At 36.2% G+C, this 20,506-nt stretch overlaps 1 protein-coding gene across 1 annotated transcript in view; it reads left to right on the forward strand.

Moving 5' to 3' along the window:
* Positions 1-20,506, forward strand: part of LOC129227623 (nucleoporin 88-like) — a 69,740-nt gene that overhangs the window by 31,955 nt on the left and 17,279 nt on the right. Inside the window, exon 6 of the mRNA XM_054862214.1 lies at positions 1,504-1,639. Coding sequence (XP_054718189.1) covers positions 1,504-1,639 — 136 coding nt within the window. The remainder of the gene's footprint in view (positions 1-1,503; positions 1,640-20,506) is intronic.

Genomic DNA, 20,506 nt, shown 5'->3' on the forward strand with positions numbered 1-20,506 from the left:
AAATTGCGCAATAATGTTGGAAGTAACTCATCTCTACATAGTATAAAATGAAATCCCCAAAAAGCGTCTGTGTGTTTGAACTCGCAAGACTCGAGAACTACCTGGCCGACTGTGCTGAAATTTTCACAGTTTGTTCCTTTAAGTCGTGAAAAGGTTTGCAGACCAGTTCGAATAAAATTCGATGAATAGTTCTTTTTTATTCCAATTTACTTCTAATTTTTACATAAATTGTCAAATATGAGGGTAAAAAATTACTTGCACATATTAATATTACATATCGTTAGAAAGGGTAAAATTTTCCGCTTTCTACGCAGTTTGTTTCAATGCTCTAACTTTATTACGATGGGAGTTATTTGAGTTTTTAGCTCGAATTTTTTTAGGCTTAGCTGAAATTTAGGCACTACTTTCTTCATTAAATAAATCAATAAAATGTGAAGGAATTGTCCCACAGCTTTCTTTTTGACACCATTGGACAAATCGACTTTTTTTATTCCAGATCTAACTCGACCTATGGTCGAAAAAATAAGCTGTTATCTCAAAAGGAAAAAAAGTTACAAGCCTTTTTAAATCAAGTTTAAGAAATTGCGATTCCATTCAAATTGTAAACCATTTTCTTTCGCATTTTAATTCCTTAATCTTATTTTATTTTGTGTTTCCATGGTTACGCATTTTAGATCATCTTTCTGGATATAATTTCTTAAAAGTATTTTAATATCTGTCGTCATTGTTTGGAAGGGAAATCATGATGGTTGTTTTTAGTTATTTTTTACGCCTGATTGTTGAATATACGTCACTTGACACAATTTTTATTTTCAAGGTAGACCGGGCAAAGCTGGGCAAATCAGCTAGTTATGAATAAGAATGGTAATGGCTGACTTTTTTTTTTTTTTTTGATTTACTTTGATATTAAGTACACCTAATCTGGAAGTTTAGACATTTCTACACAAAATTAATATTTTACTGTCACAATTATGATGGCTGCTACTAAAACGGAAAGTTAATTGAGCTGTCAGTTGCAACCAGTAGTCATGAAAACCTAAAAACTGTTGATTCGTAATGATGCAAAGTCCTGGGGACCAGTTTTAACCATTTAGGAAACATATTAATGTAGATGAAGATATTTAAAGCATTGAATAAGTCTTTTTTAAAGGTATAATTTATTTATATTTATTTTATTTATTTATTTATTTATTTATTATTATTTTTTTTTTTTGCTGTTTAGCAGACTATTGATTAGAGAGTGGTTGGTTGTGACATTTTAGTACTTATATTGAGCCTTTACATAAATAAATATTATTTAGCGCTGTTAAATGTCTGTTATCTTGTTCTTTGGAAATTGAAAAATAAAGTATAATATAAAAAGAAATGGAACACTTTTCTAAGCTTTCACAAGAAATTGCACTTTCTCGAGAATTACTCTTATTTATGTACAAAACTCAAAAATTGTATTTTTGAAATTCTAGGTTAATTTAGTTTTTCTTTTTTTTTTTTTTTTTTGAATAGGTAGAAGAAGCTTCATCTTTTGAGGTGTCAGATAAATGTGATAGTGCTTTGTATGTATTTGAAAGTGTAGAGCTACCTCTTACTTTGAGTGATGAACAGGATGATGTGTATGGTCACCCTATTCTACTGTATAAAGGTAACGATTGCTATACTGACGTGGGATGGTAAAGCCCTTTATTTACAAATTTTTCATTTTTCATCTTTTTGCATTTTTGTCATCTATTGTTTTTCAGCTTTAAGTTACGAGCTTGCTCATTTGGTTTCCTCTAAAATGAAGCACAAAAAAAAAAAAAAAAAAAATCAAATTTAAACATTTCTCTATTAGTAGCATGGAATCCAGAGTGTGTTTCTTCAAATATCTCAAAAACTCATTTCTGCAGATAATGTCCTTTACCTTCCCAAGGTAGTATAATTGTGTATCGTTAAACCTCGTTAATTGATGATGACTAAAGTTGAAATGTGGGGCACCTCTTTGAAAGTAGTCTGGGCAGAAGTCTTTGCCTGCTGAAAATTTTGCATAATGGCTCTCTCTTTTTTAAAAAAAAATCTTTTGCTTAAAGCTACTGATATTAATAAAGTAAATAAGATTTGAACTTTTTTTTTGTGGTGGTATGATGTGTATGTAGACATTGTAGACATCTTCAGTCAATTTTATCTCTAAAATTTTAAAAATTTTGTTCTTAAAGCAAGGATTTATCATCGATTTTTCTGTTTAAGTTACAATCTTTATGGGGTGCAATGTGAAATCTTTTTGCATCCTTAACAGGGAACATATTTTTTATTTTCCTAGTAAAATTACTGTCTAAAATGTGGTTGAATGTTTTTTTTTTCACATTTCAACCAGATTTTCTCAGTACTTTTTTACATACATCCAAACAAAGCACAAAAATTGGTCTAAATGCTAATTATCTCCTCTTTGTAACGTTCTACTGAAACTAGGATTTATGCCCAATTAGGATTTAAAATAATTATTAAATTTAAAATTTTGTTTAAATGAGACTTCCACACTTTTTAAGTCACCCGATGAAGTGTAAGTGCAAGCAGGGCCGGATTTAGGGGAGGGCAAGCGGGGCTACTTCCCCGGGGCCTCCACAACAATGGGGGCCATCACAATAAAAAATTTTTCCAAAATATCCTAACTTTCACGGGTTGAAAATATCGGATATATACATATATATCAAAATATTCGGATACATATCAAAGTATCGGATATTTTCGAAAATATGATCTTTTCGAACCCTGATTAGGAACCTCCACTCCTTCGTTGCCCCGGGGCCTCCACACTTCCAAATCTGGCAGGCCTGTGCTGGCCCACCCTGATGCCGGGAAGAATCCCGGTGCACCAGAGCATTTTTTAACATAGGGACTGCGCGACACTAATGTCGCCTAGTGAAAAAAATCTGTCGCCTAGAAGATGCGAAATCAAACCACTGGGCGACATTGGAAAATCTAAAATTGGTACACTCATTTTTGTAAACGGATTTTCAAATCTTTGTAAAAATCTTAGGAAGACCCTTGCCTTCTTAAAAAAAAAAAAAAAAAAAACGTCGACTCGTACATGACGAAAGGGTCATTCCATGTCAAGTGATCCAAAGTTTTTTTCCCTCACCCCTTTGTATTTCTTTGAAATTTGGCTCATCAATTGTACCCTTTGAGGTAATCAAAAGTCCAAAATTTTAGATTTTTATCTCTATTATTTTTTTATTTATGACACTTTGATTTTTCGAAAAACCCTCTTTTTTTCATGGATGTTTGAACATAAAATGGACGATAACTCAGCACCAAATATAGATAGAAAGATTTGGTAAAAAGCATTTTAAAGTACATGAGTTGCTGTTTAATTAGATATGCAACATGACTAATTGCAGAAAATTTTTTATTTTTAAAAAATGAAATTTAAATTTTAAATTTAAATTTCTCAGAAAAAGTATAATGAATTTTTTTTTAAAAATTCTCAAAAATTTGTGTGTATTTTATCTTCTTTTGTGCTAAGTTTCAAGTTGGGATCTCAATGGGTTCATATTTTTATGAATTTTTAAATAAAATTTGACTTATGAAATAATGACATTTTTCAGATTCTAACTAGTTAAATATCGGGTTCTCTTACTAAGGATGGTCTAATAAGTAGTAATTGATCATGGCTATGCTTGAAATGAGCTGACATGAATTTGTAGATTGGTACCCCCCCCCCCCTCCCTCTACCGCACAACCACATTTTATCTTTTTTTTTTCAAAACTGTATTTTAAAAAAAAAGCTGGCACGTAAGAGTTATAATCATAATAAACTGGGATGCACGCTGCTAAACATCAGTAGTGACTAAGGCTTATAAATGGGGGGGGGTCATAAGAACTAAAAGTCAGAAAAACTTTAACAGACAAATAGAACCACTCATTTGCAGCTTTTTTTTTCTTTCGGAAAGTGGGACGATAGGGGCAGGGGGAAAGGGAGGGGGGAGAGCAATCTGGAATGAAGCTTAACAACATGGAAGGTTATGCTCAAACTAGCAAAATTTGTTTGATCTATAACTGCTTTTAATATATGTATAAATAGATCTCGCTGCATTGCTCTCCTTTACAACTGAAATTAAAAAGAAAACTAGCATTAAAGAAAAGAAGACCGCTGCACTCCAAATGTTGTAGAAAGACAGTTTTATGTGGAGATGCATATGATCTGATACTTAGATTGATTTTTAGTTTAGTGTGAAAAGAATGAAACAACATGGGGGGAAACACTCCTATTTTGCTATGATCTTGGGGCAAACTATTTCTTTCCTCCCTCCAAAATTGAAAGTTGGCGCAGGGGTAGGGGATGAAATGAATCATAACTTTCCTTATCAGATAGTGAATTAATCAAGTACATTTTGTGAAGTTCGGATTGAAAAAGAAACACTTGGTCCGAAAAAAAAAAAGCGTCAGGTGAGGCGTGATACCAGTATAGTGTTAATTGTATGTGTTGGTGGGGGGGGGGGGGGGGGTAATGTACTTCGTCTTGCTTTAAAGAACAACATTTACCAGCTTTTAATATGCTTTCTATTCATTTTGTTTTATTTTATTAATTAATTTATTTTTTGCATTTTGAAAATAGTTTTGAAAAAAAAATAAAAGTGGCGGTGCTGGGGAGGGGGGCTTTTTCTTGCTTTAAGGAAGATTATTTACCAACTTTTAATAAGTTTACGATTTATTTTGTTTTATTTATTTATTTATTTATTTTGAATTTTGAAAAGTTTTGAAAAAAAATTAAAGTGATGGGGGGGGGGGGGGGGGGCTTACCAATCTACAAATTCATGTCAGCTCATTTCAAGCATAATCATGATCAATTACTACTTACTAGACCATCCCCAGTAAGAAAACCCCATATTTAACTATAGTGAAACCTCCGAATAGCGGACAGTCAAGGGACTAGAAGTTTTGTCCGTTATTGGGAGGTGTCCGCTATTAGGAGGAACTACTTGATTTACCTTTTTCAAAATGGGCTATTGTTCCCTTTGTAGAACACAATCGAAACAATTGCGAAAGGTTTACTACATTTTACGTCAAGTGTAATTAATCTGTTTTTTCTTTATAAATGTACACTGACAGCACACACTTGTCTTAAAAAGCATTTAATCAATTAAAGTAATCATCTAAAACATTTTGACATCTCTTTTTTGCATTACCAACGGCGGCGATTCGGCGGAGCAACCCCCCTCCCCCCCACACACTTTTTTATAGTTAATTTATTTATTTTATCTCGAGTATCACTATTGTATGATTGACAGTTGGAAATATGACCTTGAATATGGGCAAATCTCTTTCATATCTAAAAATTAAACAATCCAACGAAACCACGGTGCCATAAAGCCGACTACTACCGGCGCCGGTCTGCTCAATTGCATCTCCTGAGAGCCCCAGTTAGAAAAAGCGCCCAGTTTCCTCTTTTTTATCTTAACTTTTGAATAGTTACCCTTTTAATTTCAAGAAACAGTGATAAGGAAATGATGGGGGGAGGGGGGAATATCAGTTGTGGAGGATGAAAATCTTTGTAAGGCAAGCAGTTACTAAGATATTCTGTGAAAAGAAAAAAAAAACGGAAGTGCTACGATCGCAAGGGAAATTTTTTGTGAAATAACTCCGTTATTCGGAGTGTCCGTTATTCAGAGTGAATTACATGGAGTGGCCTATATTGAGGGACTGGGACTTGCAAAAATGTCCGTTAATTAGAGGTGTCCGTTATTCGGGAGTGTCCGTTAAGGGAGGTTTCACTGTAGTTAGAATCTGAAAAATGTCATTATTTCATAAGTCAAACTTTATTCAAAAATTCATAAAAATATGATCCCATTGAGATCCCAACTTGAAACTTTGCACAAATAAAGATAAAATACACACAAATTTTTGAGATTTTTTTAAAAAAAATTCATTATACCTTTTCTGAGAAATTTAAATTTAAAATTTAAATTTCATTTTTTAAAAATCAAAAATTTTTTAAAATTTGTCATGTTGCATATCTAATTAAACAGCAACTAATGTACTTTAAAATGCTTTTTACCAAATCTTTCTATCTATATTTGGTGCTGAGTTATCGTCCATTTTGTGTTCAAACATCCATGAAAAAAAGAGGGTTTTTCGAAAAATCAAAGTGTCATAAATAAAAAAATAATACAGATAAAAATCTAAAAATTTGGACTTTTGATTACCTCGAAGGGTACAATCGATGACCCAAATTTCAAAGAAATACAAAAGGGTGAGGGAAAAAATTTCCCAAATTTTGGATCACTTGACATGGAATGACCCGAAAGCCTTCTTTTTCTTCCCTTGGGTACCGGCCCACCACGCACTCGGCGCCAGATCAAGCAATCGATTAGCACCCCACCTCATTAGCTCTTTCATTGATGATAGCCGATAACCATTTCACGGCTATCTGTGTACAGGGTACAGGACCCTGCAGGGACACTACTTGTTGGGACGGGACGGCAATAAAAGCAGTTTGCGAAACGAAAACAGCTGTTTTTCATTCAAAGATGCAAAGAGAGAGGTATTTTTTCGAAAAAAAAGCCGAAGGCTGAAGGGTCGGGGTTGTTTCCTGGAATTCTTTTCAGTAATTTTTGCTTTAGGGTAACTGAGGATTATTCCACAACTACCACTTCCTTTTTTATGGCTTTTTGAATAAAAGGGATTCGCGCGTTGAAACTTGTAGGCACTGGCAATCTATTTATTTTTTCTCCAGTTTCGAGGCAACAGGACTGAAGAATGATGGAGTCATTTGTAACACGTTTTAGCTGTAATTAAAAATCCTTTTAAAGTTATAATGAAATTGAAACTCATTTTGATGATTCAAACAAAGGATTTTTAAGGGTAAGTTTGGTTCGTAAGAAAATTTACTTATTTCAAAAACTTTTACTTTAATTATCCATTACCGCTTTTAATTTGTAAAAATGTTTTTGAGACATTTGTTATTTATACTATCATTTCCAGGGCCCGGATTTACATTTTAGTTAAAAGCTATTGCTTATCACGAAAAGTTGTGTGAGTTGTCATTCCTAAAAAAATGGAAATACTTGAAAAAAAAATGAATTTCATTTTCAAATGCTTGAAATTTTACAAAAATGTGGCTACAAGCCTTGAATTTTAAAATTTTTAACAAATTGGTGTTGATAAGGAGGAGTGCCAAAATATGTTAAATTCAGTGTGTGCTTCAATGGAATGCCGGACATCACATAACGTCCAGATCCAAAACGTCCATGGACATAACGTCCAGGTCCAAAACATCCGAGGGACATAACGTCCGACAGACATAACGTCCAACGGACACAATGTCCGACGGACAATAGGTCCAAAGACAGAACTTTCACATTTTTGGACCCAGCTAGGACATAACCTCCAGTTTTAGAAGTTTATTTCTTGAACTTCTCAATTAATTACATGATTTGCCACTGAACAATAGGTTTTATGGAAATTATACTCTTAGCATCGTTCATTATTCCGTCAAACTCTATTCCCTAGTGTGTGTGTGTGTGTGTGCGCTCGAGGGGGGGGGGGGGGGTTGCTCCTAACATTGGATTAAAGTATATTCATAAAAAGAAGTATGCTTCAATTTTATTTCTTACTAGTGGTACCCGCACGGCTTTGCCCGTAATAGAAAAAATCAAAAGGTCTTTTGGTTCGCCTGTATATTTACAAATAATGTATGGTGAATTTTCTCGCCAATTGGCTTGTACCCATTTTGCGGTTCCACGCTATGATAATTTCGTATCTTGCCAATTGGCTTGTGCCCATGTTACGGTTCCACGTTATGATAATTTCGTAATTTACTCGTCCACCTTATGATAGTTTTTTTCTTAAAATTGGAATAGAAAAAGAACAAAATCGAATTTTCGAAAAATCGCTTCGAGGTGCACACCCCCATGCTACAAACTAACTTTGTGCCAAAGTTCATGAAAATCGGCCGAACGGTCTAGGCGCTATGCGCGTCACAGACATCCAGACATCCTACAGATATCCTACAGACATCCAGACATCCTCCGGACAGAGAGACTTTCTGATTTATTATTAGTAAAGACTAAGCGTATAAATTATGAATTGTTCAAATGGGCAGTATGTTACTCTCTTGCTACCTATTTTCTAAGTGTGTACCCTATTTCTTTTAAAGCACTTTGTAGATGGGTTGCAGAGGTGATTAAAAACTAACTGTATCGAAAGTCCATGAGAGCAAGTAACAATGCATTATACTTTCTCCTCCCTCGCTCTATCTCTCTGTCGACTGCCTCATTGATGTGTCGACCCCTAAAAAAATGTTACTGTGTACTATCTCAACTTGCAAGAGTACATAATTAAAAAAAAAGTTTTGTTTGCCTATTTTTCTCCGAATATTTTCGATTCCAATCTTCCTTTATATGGCTTCAAACTGCAGAATTTTACTAGATTTTTTTTTTCAAAATTCCCTCTGGGGGAACCCTCGGGACCCCTAAATTGGGAGCCCTGCATCATTCTCTCAATGCTATTCCCCTTCTTAAGGGAAATCCAAAAAGGCAGGCAAATACACATTGAAAAAACACACAAAAAAGAAAAGAAAGAAAGAAAGGAAGAAAGAAAAGAGAGCACATGTGTCTCAGGGGAAAAGACAAATATAGAGCAAAAAAAAAAAAAAAACATTAATAATTTGCTTTTAAAAAAAAAATAACTGTCTTTGTATTTGCGTATGTTCTATTGTAGCACCTAAACTATTTATCCGACTTTCATGAATAAGTGTCAATTGATTCGTTATTATGGCTCAAGTAACGTACGCTATCAATCGACTTCAACAATAGGAGGAGTTGATTTTACCTTGCAAAACTCGATTTTAAATGATTTTTTTAGCGTGGGTTTTAAATAAATTTTAATAACCCAACTAAGGGAACAAAGGGTAAGAAACAAGTTTGGTGTTGATTACTATTATAGTCTTATTAAGTAAAATCAATCTTTTATTGTTTAAATTTTCTATCAGCTTCATGTAATAGCAATAAATTAAGTTTACCTTTTAAGTTTTAAATTAATGATATTCTTGTATATCAAACTTATCGTAAATTACTCACGCTATTATTTTTTGTCCGTCTTAGATTAAAACGAAAAATATTTAAATAAAATAAAAGAATAAAAAACTGAAAACCGACTACGGCAAAAAATAAAAAAAAAAAACTAATTTGAATTTTGACATTTTGAATTCAAATTATGTTTTTCGCAATCACGAGTGTATGTATGTGCGTGTGTGTTTGTGTGTGGGGGTATGTGTTTGTGTGTACGGGTTATGTGTATGTGTGTGTAGGCATGTGTGTTTGTGTCTGTGTGCTGGCATAAGTGTGTGGGTAGTTGTGTGTATGAATGTGTGTGTGTGGGAGGGGGGTATGTGTATGTGTGTGTAGGCATATGTGTTTGTGTCTGTGTGCAGGCATGAATGTGTGGGTAGTTGTGTGTATGTGTGTGTAAGTTTTTGTGTGTGTATGTGTGGGTGTCTGTATGTATGCGTGTGTGTATGTGTTTGTGTATGTGTGTGTAGGTGTGTGTGCGTGTGTGTGTAGATGTGTATGTAAGCGCGTGTGTGTAGGACATGGATGCAACCTGGAAACGGCTTTCGCTATAGGAGCAGCATCGTGAGGAGCCCGTCGACGGTGATGGTGCGGAGGGTGGGGGGGGGGGAAAAATCAAAGGAACGTCAAAAACAGTCAAGTGAAAACAATAAGCAATTGTGATTGCTCAAAAAAAAAAAAAACCTAAAAGATAAGAAACAAGGTAGGTGCTGTTTAATACCATCGTCCTATTGAGTAAAACCAGTAATTTGATAGGTTAGATATTCCTGTTTATTTAGTTCTGTTGAAATCCTCTGCCACTTTCGCATTAATAACATAATTCAATTCAAATACCGTAGTCGTGCGGTATAGTAGAACTGTAGTTGAGAACGCACGACAACGGCATTTGAATTGAATTATAATACTATTAATGCGAAAGTGGCAGAGGATTTTAATAGAACTAAATAAACAGGAGTATCTAACCTATCAAATTACTGGTTTTTCTAAATAGGACGATGATATTAAACAGCACCTACCTTGTTTCTTATTTTTTAGGGTTTTTTTTTTTTTTTTTTTGCCGTAGTCGGGTTTCAGTTTTTTCATCTTTTATTTTTTAGAGCTTCAATTTCCGAGGGAGTGCTCCAAACCTCTTCTCCCCTACCATTATCAAAGACAAGTAGAATGCATTTTTAAGAATGCAAATTAGAAAAATTTCTTGTGGCGGGCCCTTGAATCACTCCTCCACGTCATATCACAAAAAGAGCATATTGAACTCCGTTTTTAGCACTACAATTGCAGAAAAAAATCCGCCTGACAACCCCGAACCACCCTCTTCTGAACATTATTGGACATAATGTTTGCGTTTTGAACGTTTCAATTTCAAAAAACGGGCGTGGGGAGGGAGTCGCACCGGAGCGCATAATATTACGAAAGACAGTTAGAATTGCAGATAAAGAAAATTTTCCTTTGATATGGGCCCTCAAATCTCCCCTCACTCTAACATCATCAAAAAGATCGTCTAAAACTGCATTCTTAGAGCTAGAAGTTCGAAAAATAGACAGGTGAGTGACACCGAACCTCTTCAATCCTAACATTACCAAAAATCGTCTAAAATGCGTTTTCAAGACTAAAAATTTCGAAAAATTTCCGGGGGAGAAACCCCCGGACCCCTTTTACTTCGGAGTTAATACTATTCTTAAGGTTTGGTTCATATCGGCTTCCTTTTAAATCAGAAGATCTATACAGCCGCCACAGAACAAACAGTACTTACAGAAATACCGCTTTGAGGCGACGATTATGCATACATTTGTTGAGAAAAAGGCTGTAACCTTCTCAATAATTTTTACTTTTATGATAAACTTGTGTCGCCTAGTAAATATTCCTTAAAAAATGCTCTGCGGTGCACCCTCCTCTTACGGCACCCCTTTCTTCATCTTTTTTAGTTTGACTGCAAGTGTTTTTTTTTTTTCAGAAATTGCCGCAACTATATTTTTTGAAACCACAATGAATAAAATAATCCAATTTAATAAAAGCATAAATGTGCCGCACAAAAACTGAATACGGAAGGGAACAATTCAGAGCTAGATCTTGGGAGAGCAAGCCGGAGCTCTTGTCCCCGAAGGGCCTGCGCTAGTAGTTTTGTCGCCCCAGACGATGTTGACAAGTGCCACTCCATGAGCATACGCTCACCATTATATTTTGTGCTGAAAAAAAAAAACACTAAGGAACATTTAGTTTTTTTCCTTCTTTTCTCTTTGTTTCCTTACATTTTACCATCTTGAAATTTGCCGCCCCTAAAATCTGCTGCCCTAAGTGGTGGCACAGGTCACCTATACCAAGATCCAGGCCTACTCCAGCCCTGGGGTAGGCCTGGCTCTTGGTTCCTCCCAGTTCTGTGGGCAGCAATTTCATCCTATTTGTGTTTCGCTGAACTCTTTATGTGTTTTCATTGAAACTTGATATAAAGACTTGGAGAAAGGTGGATATATGAGGCTCTGTATCAGTTAGGCACAAAAGCTGAACGGCCTTTCCCTTGACTTCACCAAACATTACCTAAAAATGCATTTTCATACCTCTGATTTCGAAAAGTGTGCGAAGGGGAGCACCCATCTCCTAACCTAACATCTCAACATGTAGCCTGAAATTGAGTTTTTAAAACTGAAATTTGTCAGAAAGGATTGCGTAGCAAAGATAGCCTGAAATTGCGTTGTTAATATTCCAATTCGGAAAACTTTCCAAGAGAGAAAATCCTCCTCCTCCTTATGTTTCTAAAACTAGCCTAAAATTGAATTTTCTAAACTTCAATTTTGATAAAAACTGCTGTCCCTCCCCCCCCCTCCCATTCCTTTCCCAAAGATCAACACAGAAAACTGAATTTTTTTTTAAAGCATAAGAGAAAGGAATAATTTTAAATTTTCAGAGAGTGAATGCTCGTATTCTCCCTTTCTTATGATAGTCTAACTTAGACTAAGTTTCAAAAACGTTTTGGGAGGGAATCTCGAGTCCCCTCCCGGCGCCCCCCCCTCCACCTAACCAAGCAAACCATCATGTTGCATTTCTAAAACTTCAAAGTCAAACAACAACCGGAAGCCGAGACGTCAAATCCCAAGCATCAGCAAGATACTGCAAAAAATTATGTCTTAAATACTTATATTCAATGCAATTTGCAGCAAAAATCATCAAATCCTATTCCTTTCTCTGCCCATCGTCACCAAAGATCGAGTTCAAAATCGAAAATTTTCTAGAAAAAACCTCTGAATTTTCCGCATCCCCTTAACGACATAAAATTGGGTTTTTAAAAGTTTTATTTTGGAAAATGTCCTGGAAGGGTTCCCGAATGCCAAACGTCATGAAGCTTATCTTATAGTAACTTCAGTTTTGAAAAATAATTGGAGGGAAACCTCAAACCTTCATTTGCTAAAATTAGCTATGTTTGACATCAATTTAGAAAAATTCTCTGGGAGAAAATCCAGATCCTTATTTTTTTTTCCACAAAAGATTGACTTAAACTAAGTTCAAAAAAATTCTGGAAGTTCATTCGATCTGCAATCCCTCCTCCCTCCCCTACCCCTTTTCTGTCTTTTCTTTGACATTTCACTGGCTGCCTAATATTAGCCTTTTAGTACGTGTAATTTTTGAAATTCATTTTTCGTTCCAAGCAATAAATTGCACAAAAAGGAATTATTCATATATCAAAGGTTTTATAAATTCACTCTAATTCTTTTTTCTTTCTCATGTTAGTTAAACGTTGATAGTTATTTAAATAAAGGTGGGTAAGGGAGGAAGCTTCAAGTCAAGACATTCCCAAGAGTAATGCCCCTCTCTTCCTAAAAATTCCTACAGAGACAAGTGTCCTTTTCCCTCCTCCCACCCTTAAAGTTCGAATCCGTATGGTCAGACCTGAAACAAAAATGGATCTACGAGGGGAGATTAGGGAAGAAAAAATTCCGAGCGAAGGCCACTGAAACCTGTCATTCCAGAACAACTCCAAACATCGTCTGCAACGGCATTTTCGGCCTGAATTTCTTAAAATTTTTCGAGGAAGTGAGTTCCCGAGACCTTCAGCCCATGCCACCGAAGATAGTCCAAAATTTTGTTTTCTGGAGCTCTGTTTTGAAATACAGTAAAACCTGTAAAGTTGACCACCCTTGTAAGTTGACCACTATTTTTAGGCTCAGAATTAGATCTATATCATATAAATCAACCTCTATAAGTTGACCACCTGTTTAAGGTGACCACTAAAGTAGTGCACTGTGAGTGATTAACTTACACAGGTTTCACTGTACGGCCAAAAAAGATACCTTGAATTGAATCCCATATCTTCCAATGCATTACCAAAAAAGGTCTAAAATCACGTTTTTAAAAGTTCAATATCGAAAAACTACCAGGGGAAGAAAGATCACAAAATCTCTCCTCTCCCTAATCTCAAATTCGATTATTTCTCACGAAACTACTAAAAACGGTTAAATCTTCCCCCATGTTTAAAATTTTAATTCAAAAAATCCTGGGGGAAGGCCCCAAACCTCCAAAGATTGCGTTTTTGGAACTTGAATTATGAAAGCTTTCCGGGGGGAAGTTCCTAGCAACGTCCCTTCCCGTAACGTCGAAAGATGGCTGGTGATAGCGTTTTTATGACTTGAATTTCAAAAAAATTCCGAAGAAGAGCCAGTGGCGGATCCACAGGGGTGGTGCTATTGAGGCACTCCCCCCTCTCCCAAACACATCACAAAAATCGTCTAAAACTGTATTTTTACGACTTTATTTCCGAAAATTTTCCAGGGGAGAGTTTCTCAACTCCCTCTCTTCAATGTCATCGAAGATCTTCAAAACTCTTGAATTTTTGGAGCTTCAATTTCGAAAAAATGGCCGGAAGTAAAAGCTTTTTCGAAAAAGTCGTTAATGAGGGCCTTCAATTACGTTTTTAGAACTTGAATTCCAAAAAAATTCCGGAGAAAGACCCTCAATCTCGCATCCTTCCCCTAAACGTCAATGAAGATCCACTAACATTACCTTTCTGAAGTTTCAATATTGAAAAGTTGAGGGAAAACTCCTGACTCTATCCCTTCTCCTAGCACTACCAATGATGGCTAACCATCGCATTTCAAGGCTCCAATTTCAAATTCTGGTGAAAAGTCCCAAACCCCGTTCCATCCCCCTACGCCATAAAAGATGGCTTACAACTGCGTTTTTGAGACTTCAATTTCGAAAAATTTCCGAAGAGGGGCCCCCATGTCCATCTTCCTTCATCTTTCAACATCATTCAAAGATTGTCTAAAACTCCGTTTTTGGAACTCCTCCATTGAAAAGTTTCTGGGTTAAAGTTCTGATCCCCATGTCTTCTGCTACGTCATCAAAGATGGCCAGGAAAAGCGATTAGACAATAGCGGAAACGGATCCACGGAGGGGAACTTGGGAAATGTTCCCTTTCCCCAAAAAATCCCACACGTGTACATAAAAAATTTCAAAACAGAGGGCAGGAAAATTTTTCATCTGTTTTCCAGTACTAATCTTTTAAAATAAGTCATTTTGAACTCAAACCTGCTTAAACTGTCTTTTGTATTTATTTGGTGTAGAGTATTATTATATGGGTAAAACCTAAAGCTTCCATAATTTAGTGGCACAACTAGAAGGGGGGGGGGGGGGGTACCGCCCCAGAAGGCAGATTAGAATGTTTTTGAAAACATTTATTGTAATTAAAGAGAAGAATAGATCGTACCTGGGGAAAACAAAGTTATTTTAATAAGAGGGGGAAAATGTCGCAAAAATAATATACATTTCTATTGTAAAGAACTTTAAAAATTTTCAATCGTGGTAGATTATTGATCAGTTAATTACATCCCTCACCTCCTACTTCTTTTATCCTCCTTCCTTATGAAGAAAGTCTTCATAATGCTACGCTTTGGAAATATCCTTTCCCCCGCCAAAACATTTCAAGAGCTCCTCAAATTTCGTTTTCAGGCCTTCAATTTCAAAAATTTCCAGGGGACTACCTAACACCACGCATTCTCAAAACATCGAGAATCGTTTAATGTTGCTTTTTTGGAGTTTCAAATTTGAAAAATAGCCGAACCCCTAACGTTACCGAATATCGTCTACAATCTCCTTTTTAAGACGACTGTAGAAAATTTCCGGACAAGGGCCCGAATGCTCTTGTAGGAAATCTAAAAATGAAAAAAATTATAATTTCAAAAAATCTAAGGGGGAGGAGAACGTTTACATCCTTTGTCACTAAAATCGCTTTAGAACTTCATTTTCTAAGACTTCAGTTTCGAAATATTTTTGGGAAGAGTCCCAGAACTCCACTGTTCGTAACATCATCAAAGTTTGTCTGTAACTGCCTTTTTGGAACTTCAGTTTCGAAATATCGGGCAGAGGGGTGATCAATTAAGATCTCTTCTACAAAAAAAAAAACAATCGGGGGTAAGCCCCATAGGCGTTGGAACCGGGAGAGCTGAGGGAGCTTGAGCTTCCCCTGGAATATTTCAGACCAGCTTAGATCCCCTGGAAAATTCTTGCACTGCTGCTTTTTACTGTACATTGTTTACCTCAAACCTGATTTCAAAAATGTGATCTGCCTTTTCTGGGAATTTCGGAATTTCTACCCAATGAGCTACAAAAGCAGTGAGCAGACGGAGTGGTCAGTGCACTTGAATTCACCTTCACCTTTTTTTTCACTGTTAAAAAACTCTTGAATGCCGAAATGCGGGAAAGTGGACACTACTCCTCGGCCTGCGAAAATCAGCACCAGTCAGAGGCGTAGCATAACCAAACATTTTTTTTTTGGGGGGGGGCACCAGAACCATCACCAAGAAGGGTTTTGCTACCCTCCCGCCCAGTTTTTCAGAAATGGCGTCACCAATTTCATATTAGTAATGAAAAAAAAGCAGAAAGGAGACTTTTACGATCTGAAGAACATGTAATAGAAATGATAAGTGAACAAATAGAATAAAAGTGTCAAAAAGAGTTTTTTCTGCAAAATTTGAAAGCAAATGCAATCTCTGAATATTATTTAGGAACATCCAAGCAAGGTTATGCATTATGATTTACCTCTGAGGAGCGCTGAAACGAATGTTTTGAACATTTTTAACGAAAAGAAAGTATTCAGTGTTTAGTACAAATCTATGACAAGCGTCAGTCAAGTAAAAAATGAATACGTAAATAAACATAACTTCATAGGGGCTGCCGGCATTTTTAAATTTCTTTTTTTCTTTTTCTTTTCTTTTTTCTTTTTTTTTTTTGTAAAAATATCATCATGAAAATAGTGATTAAGTAGAGAAAAATATATGTGCCACCAAAATACATTTTAATTAGAGAAAAAGTTGAAACAGAGTAAGGCGAGATTTAAAAATGTCATGCCTAGTCACACCACTGCTAGTGCACTAGTTCTAAGTGTTTAAATACAAAAGGCGAAATTAAACGAAAATTTTATAGCGATGTTCTGGAGACATGACATCTAAAACAAAAGAAAGTGTAAAAACTAAGATAAGTCTGAACTACCAAAAAATTCAAAATGTTAAAAGTTTTTTTTTTTTTTTTGACGGGAGCCGCAAACGCTTGTATTTTAAACAAATAAAAATATAAGGCTAGAAATTGAAAATTTCATTATGGAAAAACCAAACCACTCAAATAATTTTGGAAATGAATAGCAGCTGAGAGCGAAGACACATTGGCTTGGTTGGATAAAGCAGCGTGCTAATGAGGGAAAGGGTGGGAGTTCAAATCTGGGTCGAAAAATATGGTTTTAATGGGTTTTTGGTTTTCAGCAGAATTTTAATCCAAGTTTCCACTAATATGCAAAATTCTAAGCTGTATATCTGTTGTTGTTAAAATCAGGAAACAAAGCATTGCTTTTAAGAGGGTAAATCGAAGTTTGACTTTGCAGAGGGATAAATTCCAATTTATTTTGCTGCTTTACTACACATTGCTTTGGTCTATAGCATCTCAAGGTTGCATTGAAATCAGAAAATTCTTCTTTTGAACTCGAATGCTTCGCGTGGGTCAACCAGTCATCTAAAATAATTTCGTTTAAGGTCTTACCTTTCAAATAACGGCTGGGGTAAAGCACCCGAAAACTCCCCCCTAACATCATAAAAGTCAAATAAAATTGTTTTTGGAGCTCCAATTGTACTGACGAAACGTACAGTACGCGAAACACCAAAACACATACCCAAGATCACATTAATTACAATTCTTTAAAGAAAGAAACAGCTTTATTCTTACTAGGTGGCATGGTTAAGATGCAGCATTATAACACAAATACAATTGCAAGAATAGTGCTTTTAAAAGAATTTAAAACTACTCCTTGATCAAATACTAACTCTAAAATTAACCCCCAATAAAAGTTAAAATACATTAGTTATTACACGGCCAGAGTTTCCGCCTATACATATTTACAAAAGCACCAAGCCCAAATAACTCTCTGCTTAAAATTAACTAATATGAAATTTGCATTTTACACACATTAAAATAACATTAGCCTGTAACAACATAATACCACAATTTGCACAGATTAAAAAGTTCTCATGTAATACATTAAAACATTACTTCACAGGGGTTGAATTCTACGACGAGGCATCAAACACTAAAAATCTCACACGCTGTACAAAAAGCACCAATTCGACCTTGCTTCAAAGATCTAGCGTAGGCTGAATGATTTGAGGATTCGCCCGCTGCCGGTAGCTCCGAACTCCAATTCCTGCTATTCATTTTCACGGGCCACAAGACTTATAATTTCCAACCATCCGATGCGTTCATTAGCTCCCAGGTCTGGTCCATGGGGCCTCCACTTCCGACACAGCGATGAATTTAGTCTGGCAGAAGACTCTGATAGATTCTTGGTTCACTTATGTGATGCCGAGACTTCACATCTTAGCGAGGAACATTTATCTACACTTAACCTTGCAAAGGGCCATCCCCACATTCACCATTTTAACGAAACTCGAGAGGCTGTTTCAGCCACGCATGCAAGGCGAGATGATATGCGTAAAAAGGAAACTTTAGCTCTTTCGTACTGCCTTATATCCATTGCGTCATTTCCAACTGTTGCCACTACGCTTTTGGGCAGTACAAATGCCCTCCCCCTTAAAAAAAATATACACAAGTATATTTTTATTGAACAACTCTTCCATTCACTCTAGGCCGCAAATTATAAGGATGCACAACATGTGGGACAAAACGACCTAAGAGACCAGGCATCATTTGAACATCAAGAGGCAAACTCCCAGTTGAATTTCCCTCCTCTTTTGTATTTTCTTGTTGTGTTTGACAACCTTGTTGTGTTCTTGTTTGATCCATATCTGTGGTAGCAGTATCCGGGTCAACTAAGGGAAATCTGGGAGTGGCCAAAGCAATATTCTCTATATGTACCACCCTGACGTAATTTGATTTCTTTGCGTGCCTAATTTTTACCACTACTGGAGAGATAATTTCAGAAATTAGAAAAGGACCTTCATTATGTTTACTCAATTTTTTTGAGCGCCCTGGCTTCACAGCTGGATTATACCAAAATATTTCATCCCCTACTTTAAATTGCCGTATTTTACTTTGCCTTTCTCGTCTGTTTTCATTTGTCTCAGCCGCATTTTCCAAATTGTGTCTCACTGTGGCGTATGATTCATGCAATTTCTTCAGTAGCTCATTAGCATAATGCATATTATCCGCATAAGAAAAGGGGGTCGCCTTTTCCAGAAACTCATGAGGCAGATTTAAATTTCTTCCATACATCAACCATGCCGGTGCAAAACCGGTCGACTCGTGTGCAGACGTTCTATACGCCAGGAGAGCAAAGGGCAATTTTATATCCCAGTCATCATGTTCGGAATTTACTATATGCGAAAGCGCATTACCTAACGTTTTGTGATATCTTTCCACGCACCCATTACTCTGTGGTCTCCACGCCAGGGTATCTAATTTTTTTATATTCAAACTCCGGTATACTTCCTTCATTGCATTGCTTAGCAAATTCAACCCCCGGTCTGACAAAAATTTTTTTTGGTGTCCCATAACGACTAATGAATTGCATCACTACATCCGCGATGACATCACTGCCTATCGTAGACACAGGGAAAGCATCCACCCACCTTGTAAAATAGTCAGTAAAGGTAATGATATATCTATTACCCCTTTCAGTGACAGGCAAGGGACCTACTATGTCGAAAGCGACTTTTTCGAATGGACCTGCCGGAATAGGAGCTCTCTGCAATGGAGCCAAACACCCTGGCAGATGTGCCCTTTGTTCCATACAACTCTGACACGACTTCACCCAGTTTATGATTTGAGCCCCCATTCTCGGCCAATAAAACATACTTTTGATTTTGTTAGAAGTTTTCTTAATCCCGGGATGACACGCTTGCGGACTATCATGATAAATCTCACATATTTTTCGCACCAACGACTGTGGCACAACGTACCTAATATCTTTTTCCCCCTTGGAATTTCTGTTTCTGCATACCAAAATTTTATCCTTCAAGAAAAATTCCAGTTTATCCGGATTTATCCGGCTATTTTTTAACAGGTTGTTCTTTATCCTAATACATGCTCTATCTTTTTCCTGTTCCTCCCGCAATTTTTCAACCGAAGTTTCAGCCTTAACCGGGCTCATCTCACTCAATTCATTGAATTGAACCTCCCTATTTTGTGTCTCATATTCAGAAACATTTCTGGACAAAAAATCCGCCACCGTGTTAATTTTCCCTGGCAAATATTTTATTTCAAATTCGAACTGGGAAAGCGATAAAACCCACCGGGCTATTCTGCAGAATGAATCCTTAAGCTTAAAGCAGCTAGTCAGAGGCGCATGATCCGTGTACAAATAAAATTGTTTTCCCAGCAGATATTGTTTAAAATAATTGGCAAAATACACAATGGCTAAGGCCTCTCTTTCAGTCGTCGAATATCGAGTTTCCGCAGAATTCAATTTCCTACTTCCAAAGGTCACGGGTTGTGGAAATCCTTCTGTGTCCAACTGCGCCAGGACGCAACCTATCGCAATCTTACTTGCATCTGTATACAAGTGAAAGTCTTTCTTCATATCCGGCAGATACAAAAAGGTGTCATTCATCAGAGCCAGTTTTAAATCCTCAAACTCCTCCTCCGCCTGTTCATTCCATTTAAACCCCTGTTTCTCTTTCGTTAAATTTGTTAAACTAACTGACCGCCTAGCAATATTTGGTATAAATTTTCTATAATAGTTTATACATCCCAAGAAAGATCTCACTTGTTTCCTATTCTTTGGAATTTGAAAATTCTTTATAATATCAATATTTTTTTGATCCGGAAAAACTCTACCTTTGCTAATTTTAAAACCCAGGTATTTAACAGTTTCAGTCAGAAAAATGCATTTATTTGGCTTTAATTTTAACTTATATTTTTTCAATCTGTGAAATACTGCCTGAAGTTTCGGAAAATGACTTTCAATTGAATTACTGCTAACTATGATATCATCAATGTAAACTCCGATATTCATGGGATCCAAACCAGAAAGTATA

Source organism: Uloborus diversus, chromosome 8 (assembly GCF_026930045.1).
Source record: "Uloborus diversus isolate 005 chromosome 8, Udiv.v.3.1, whole genome shotgun sequence".
Lineage (NCBI taxonomy): Eukaryota > Metazoa > Arthropoda > Arachnida > Araneae > Uloboridae > Uloborus > Uloborus diversus.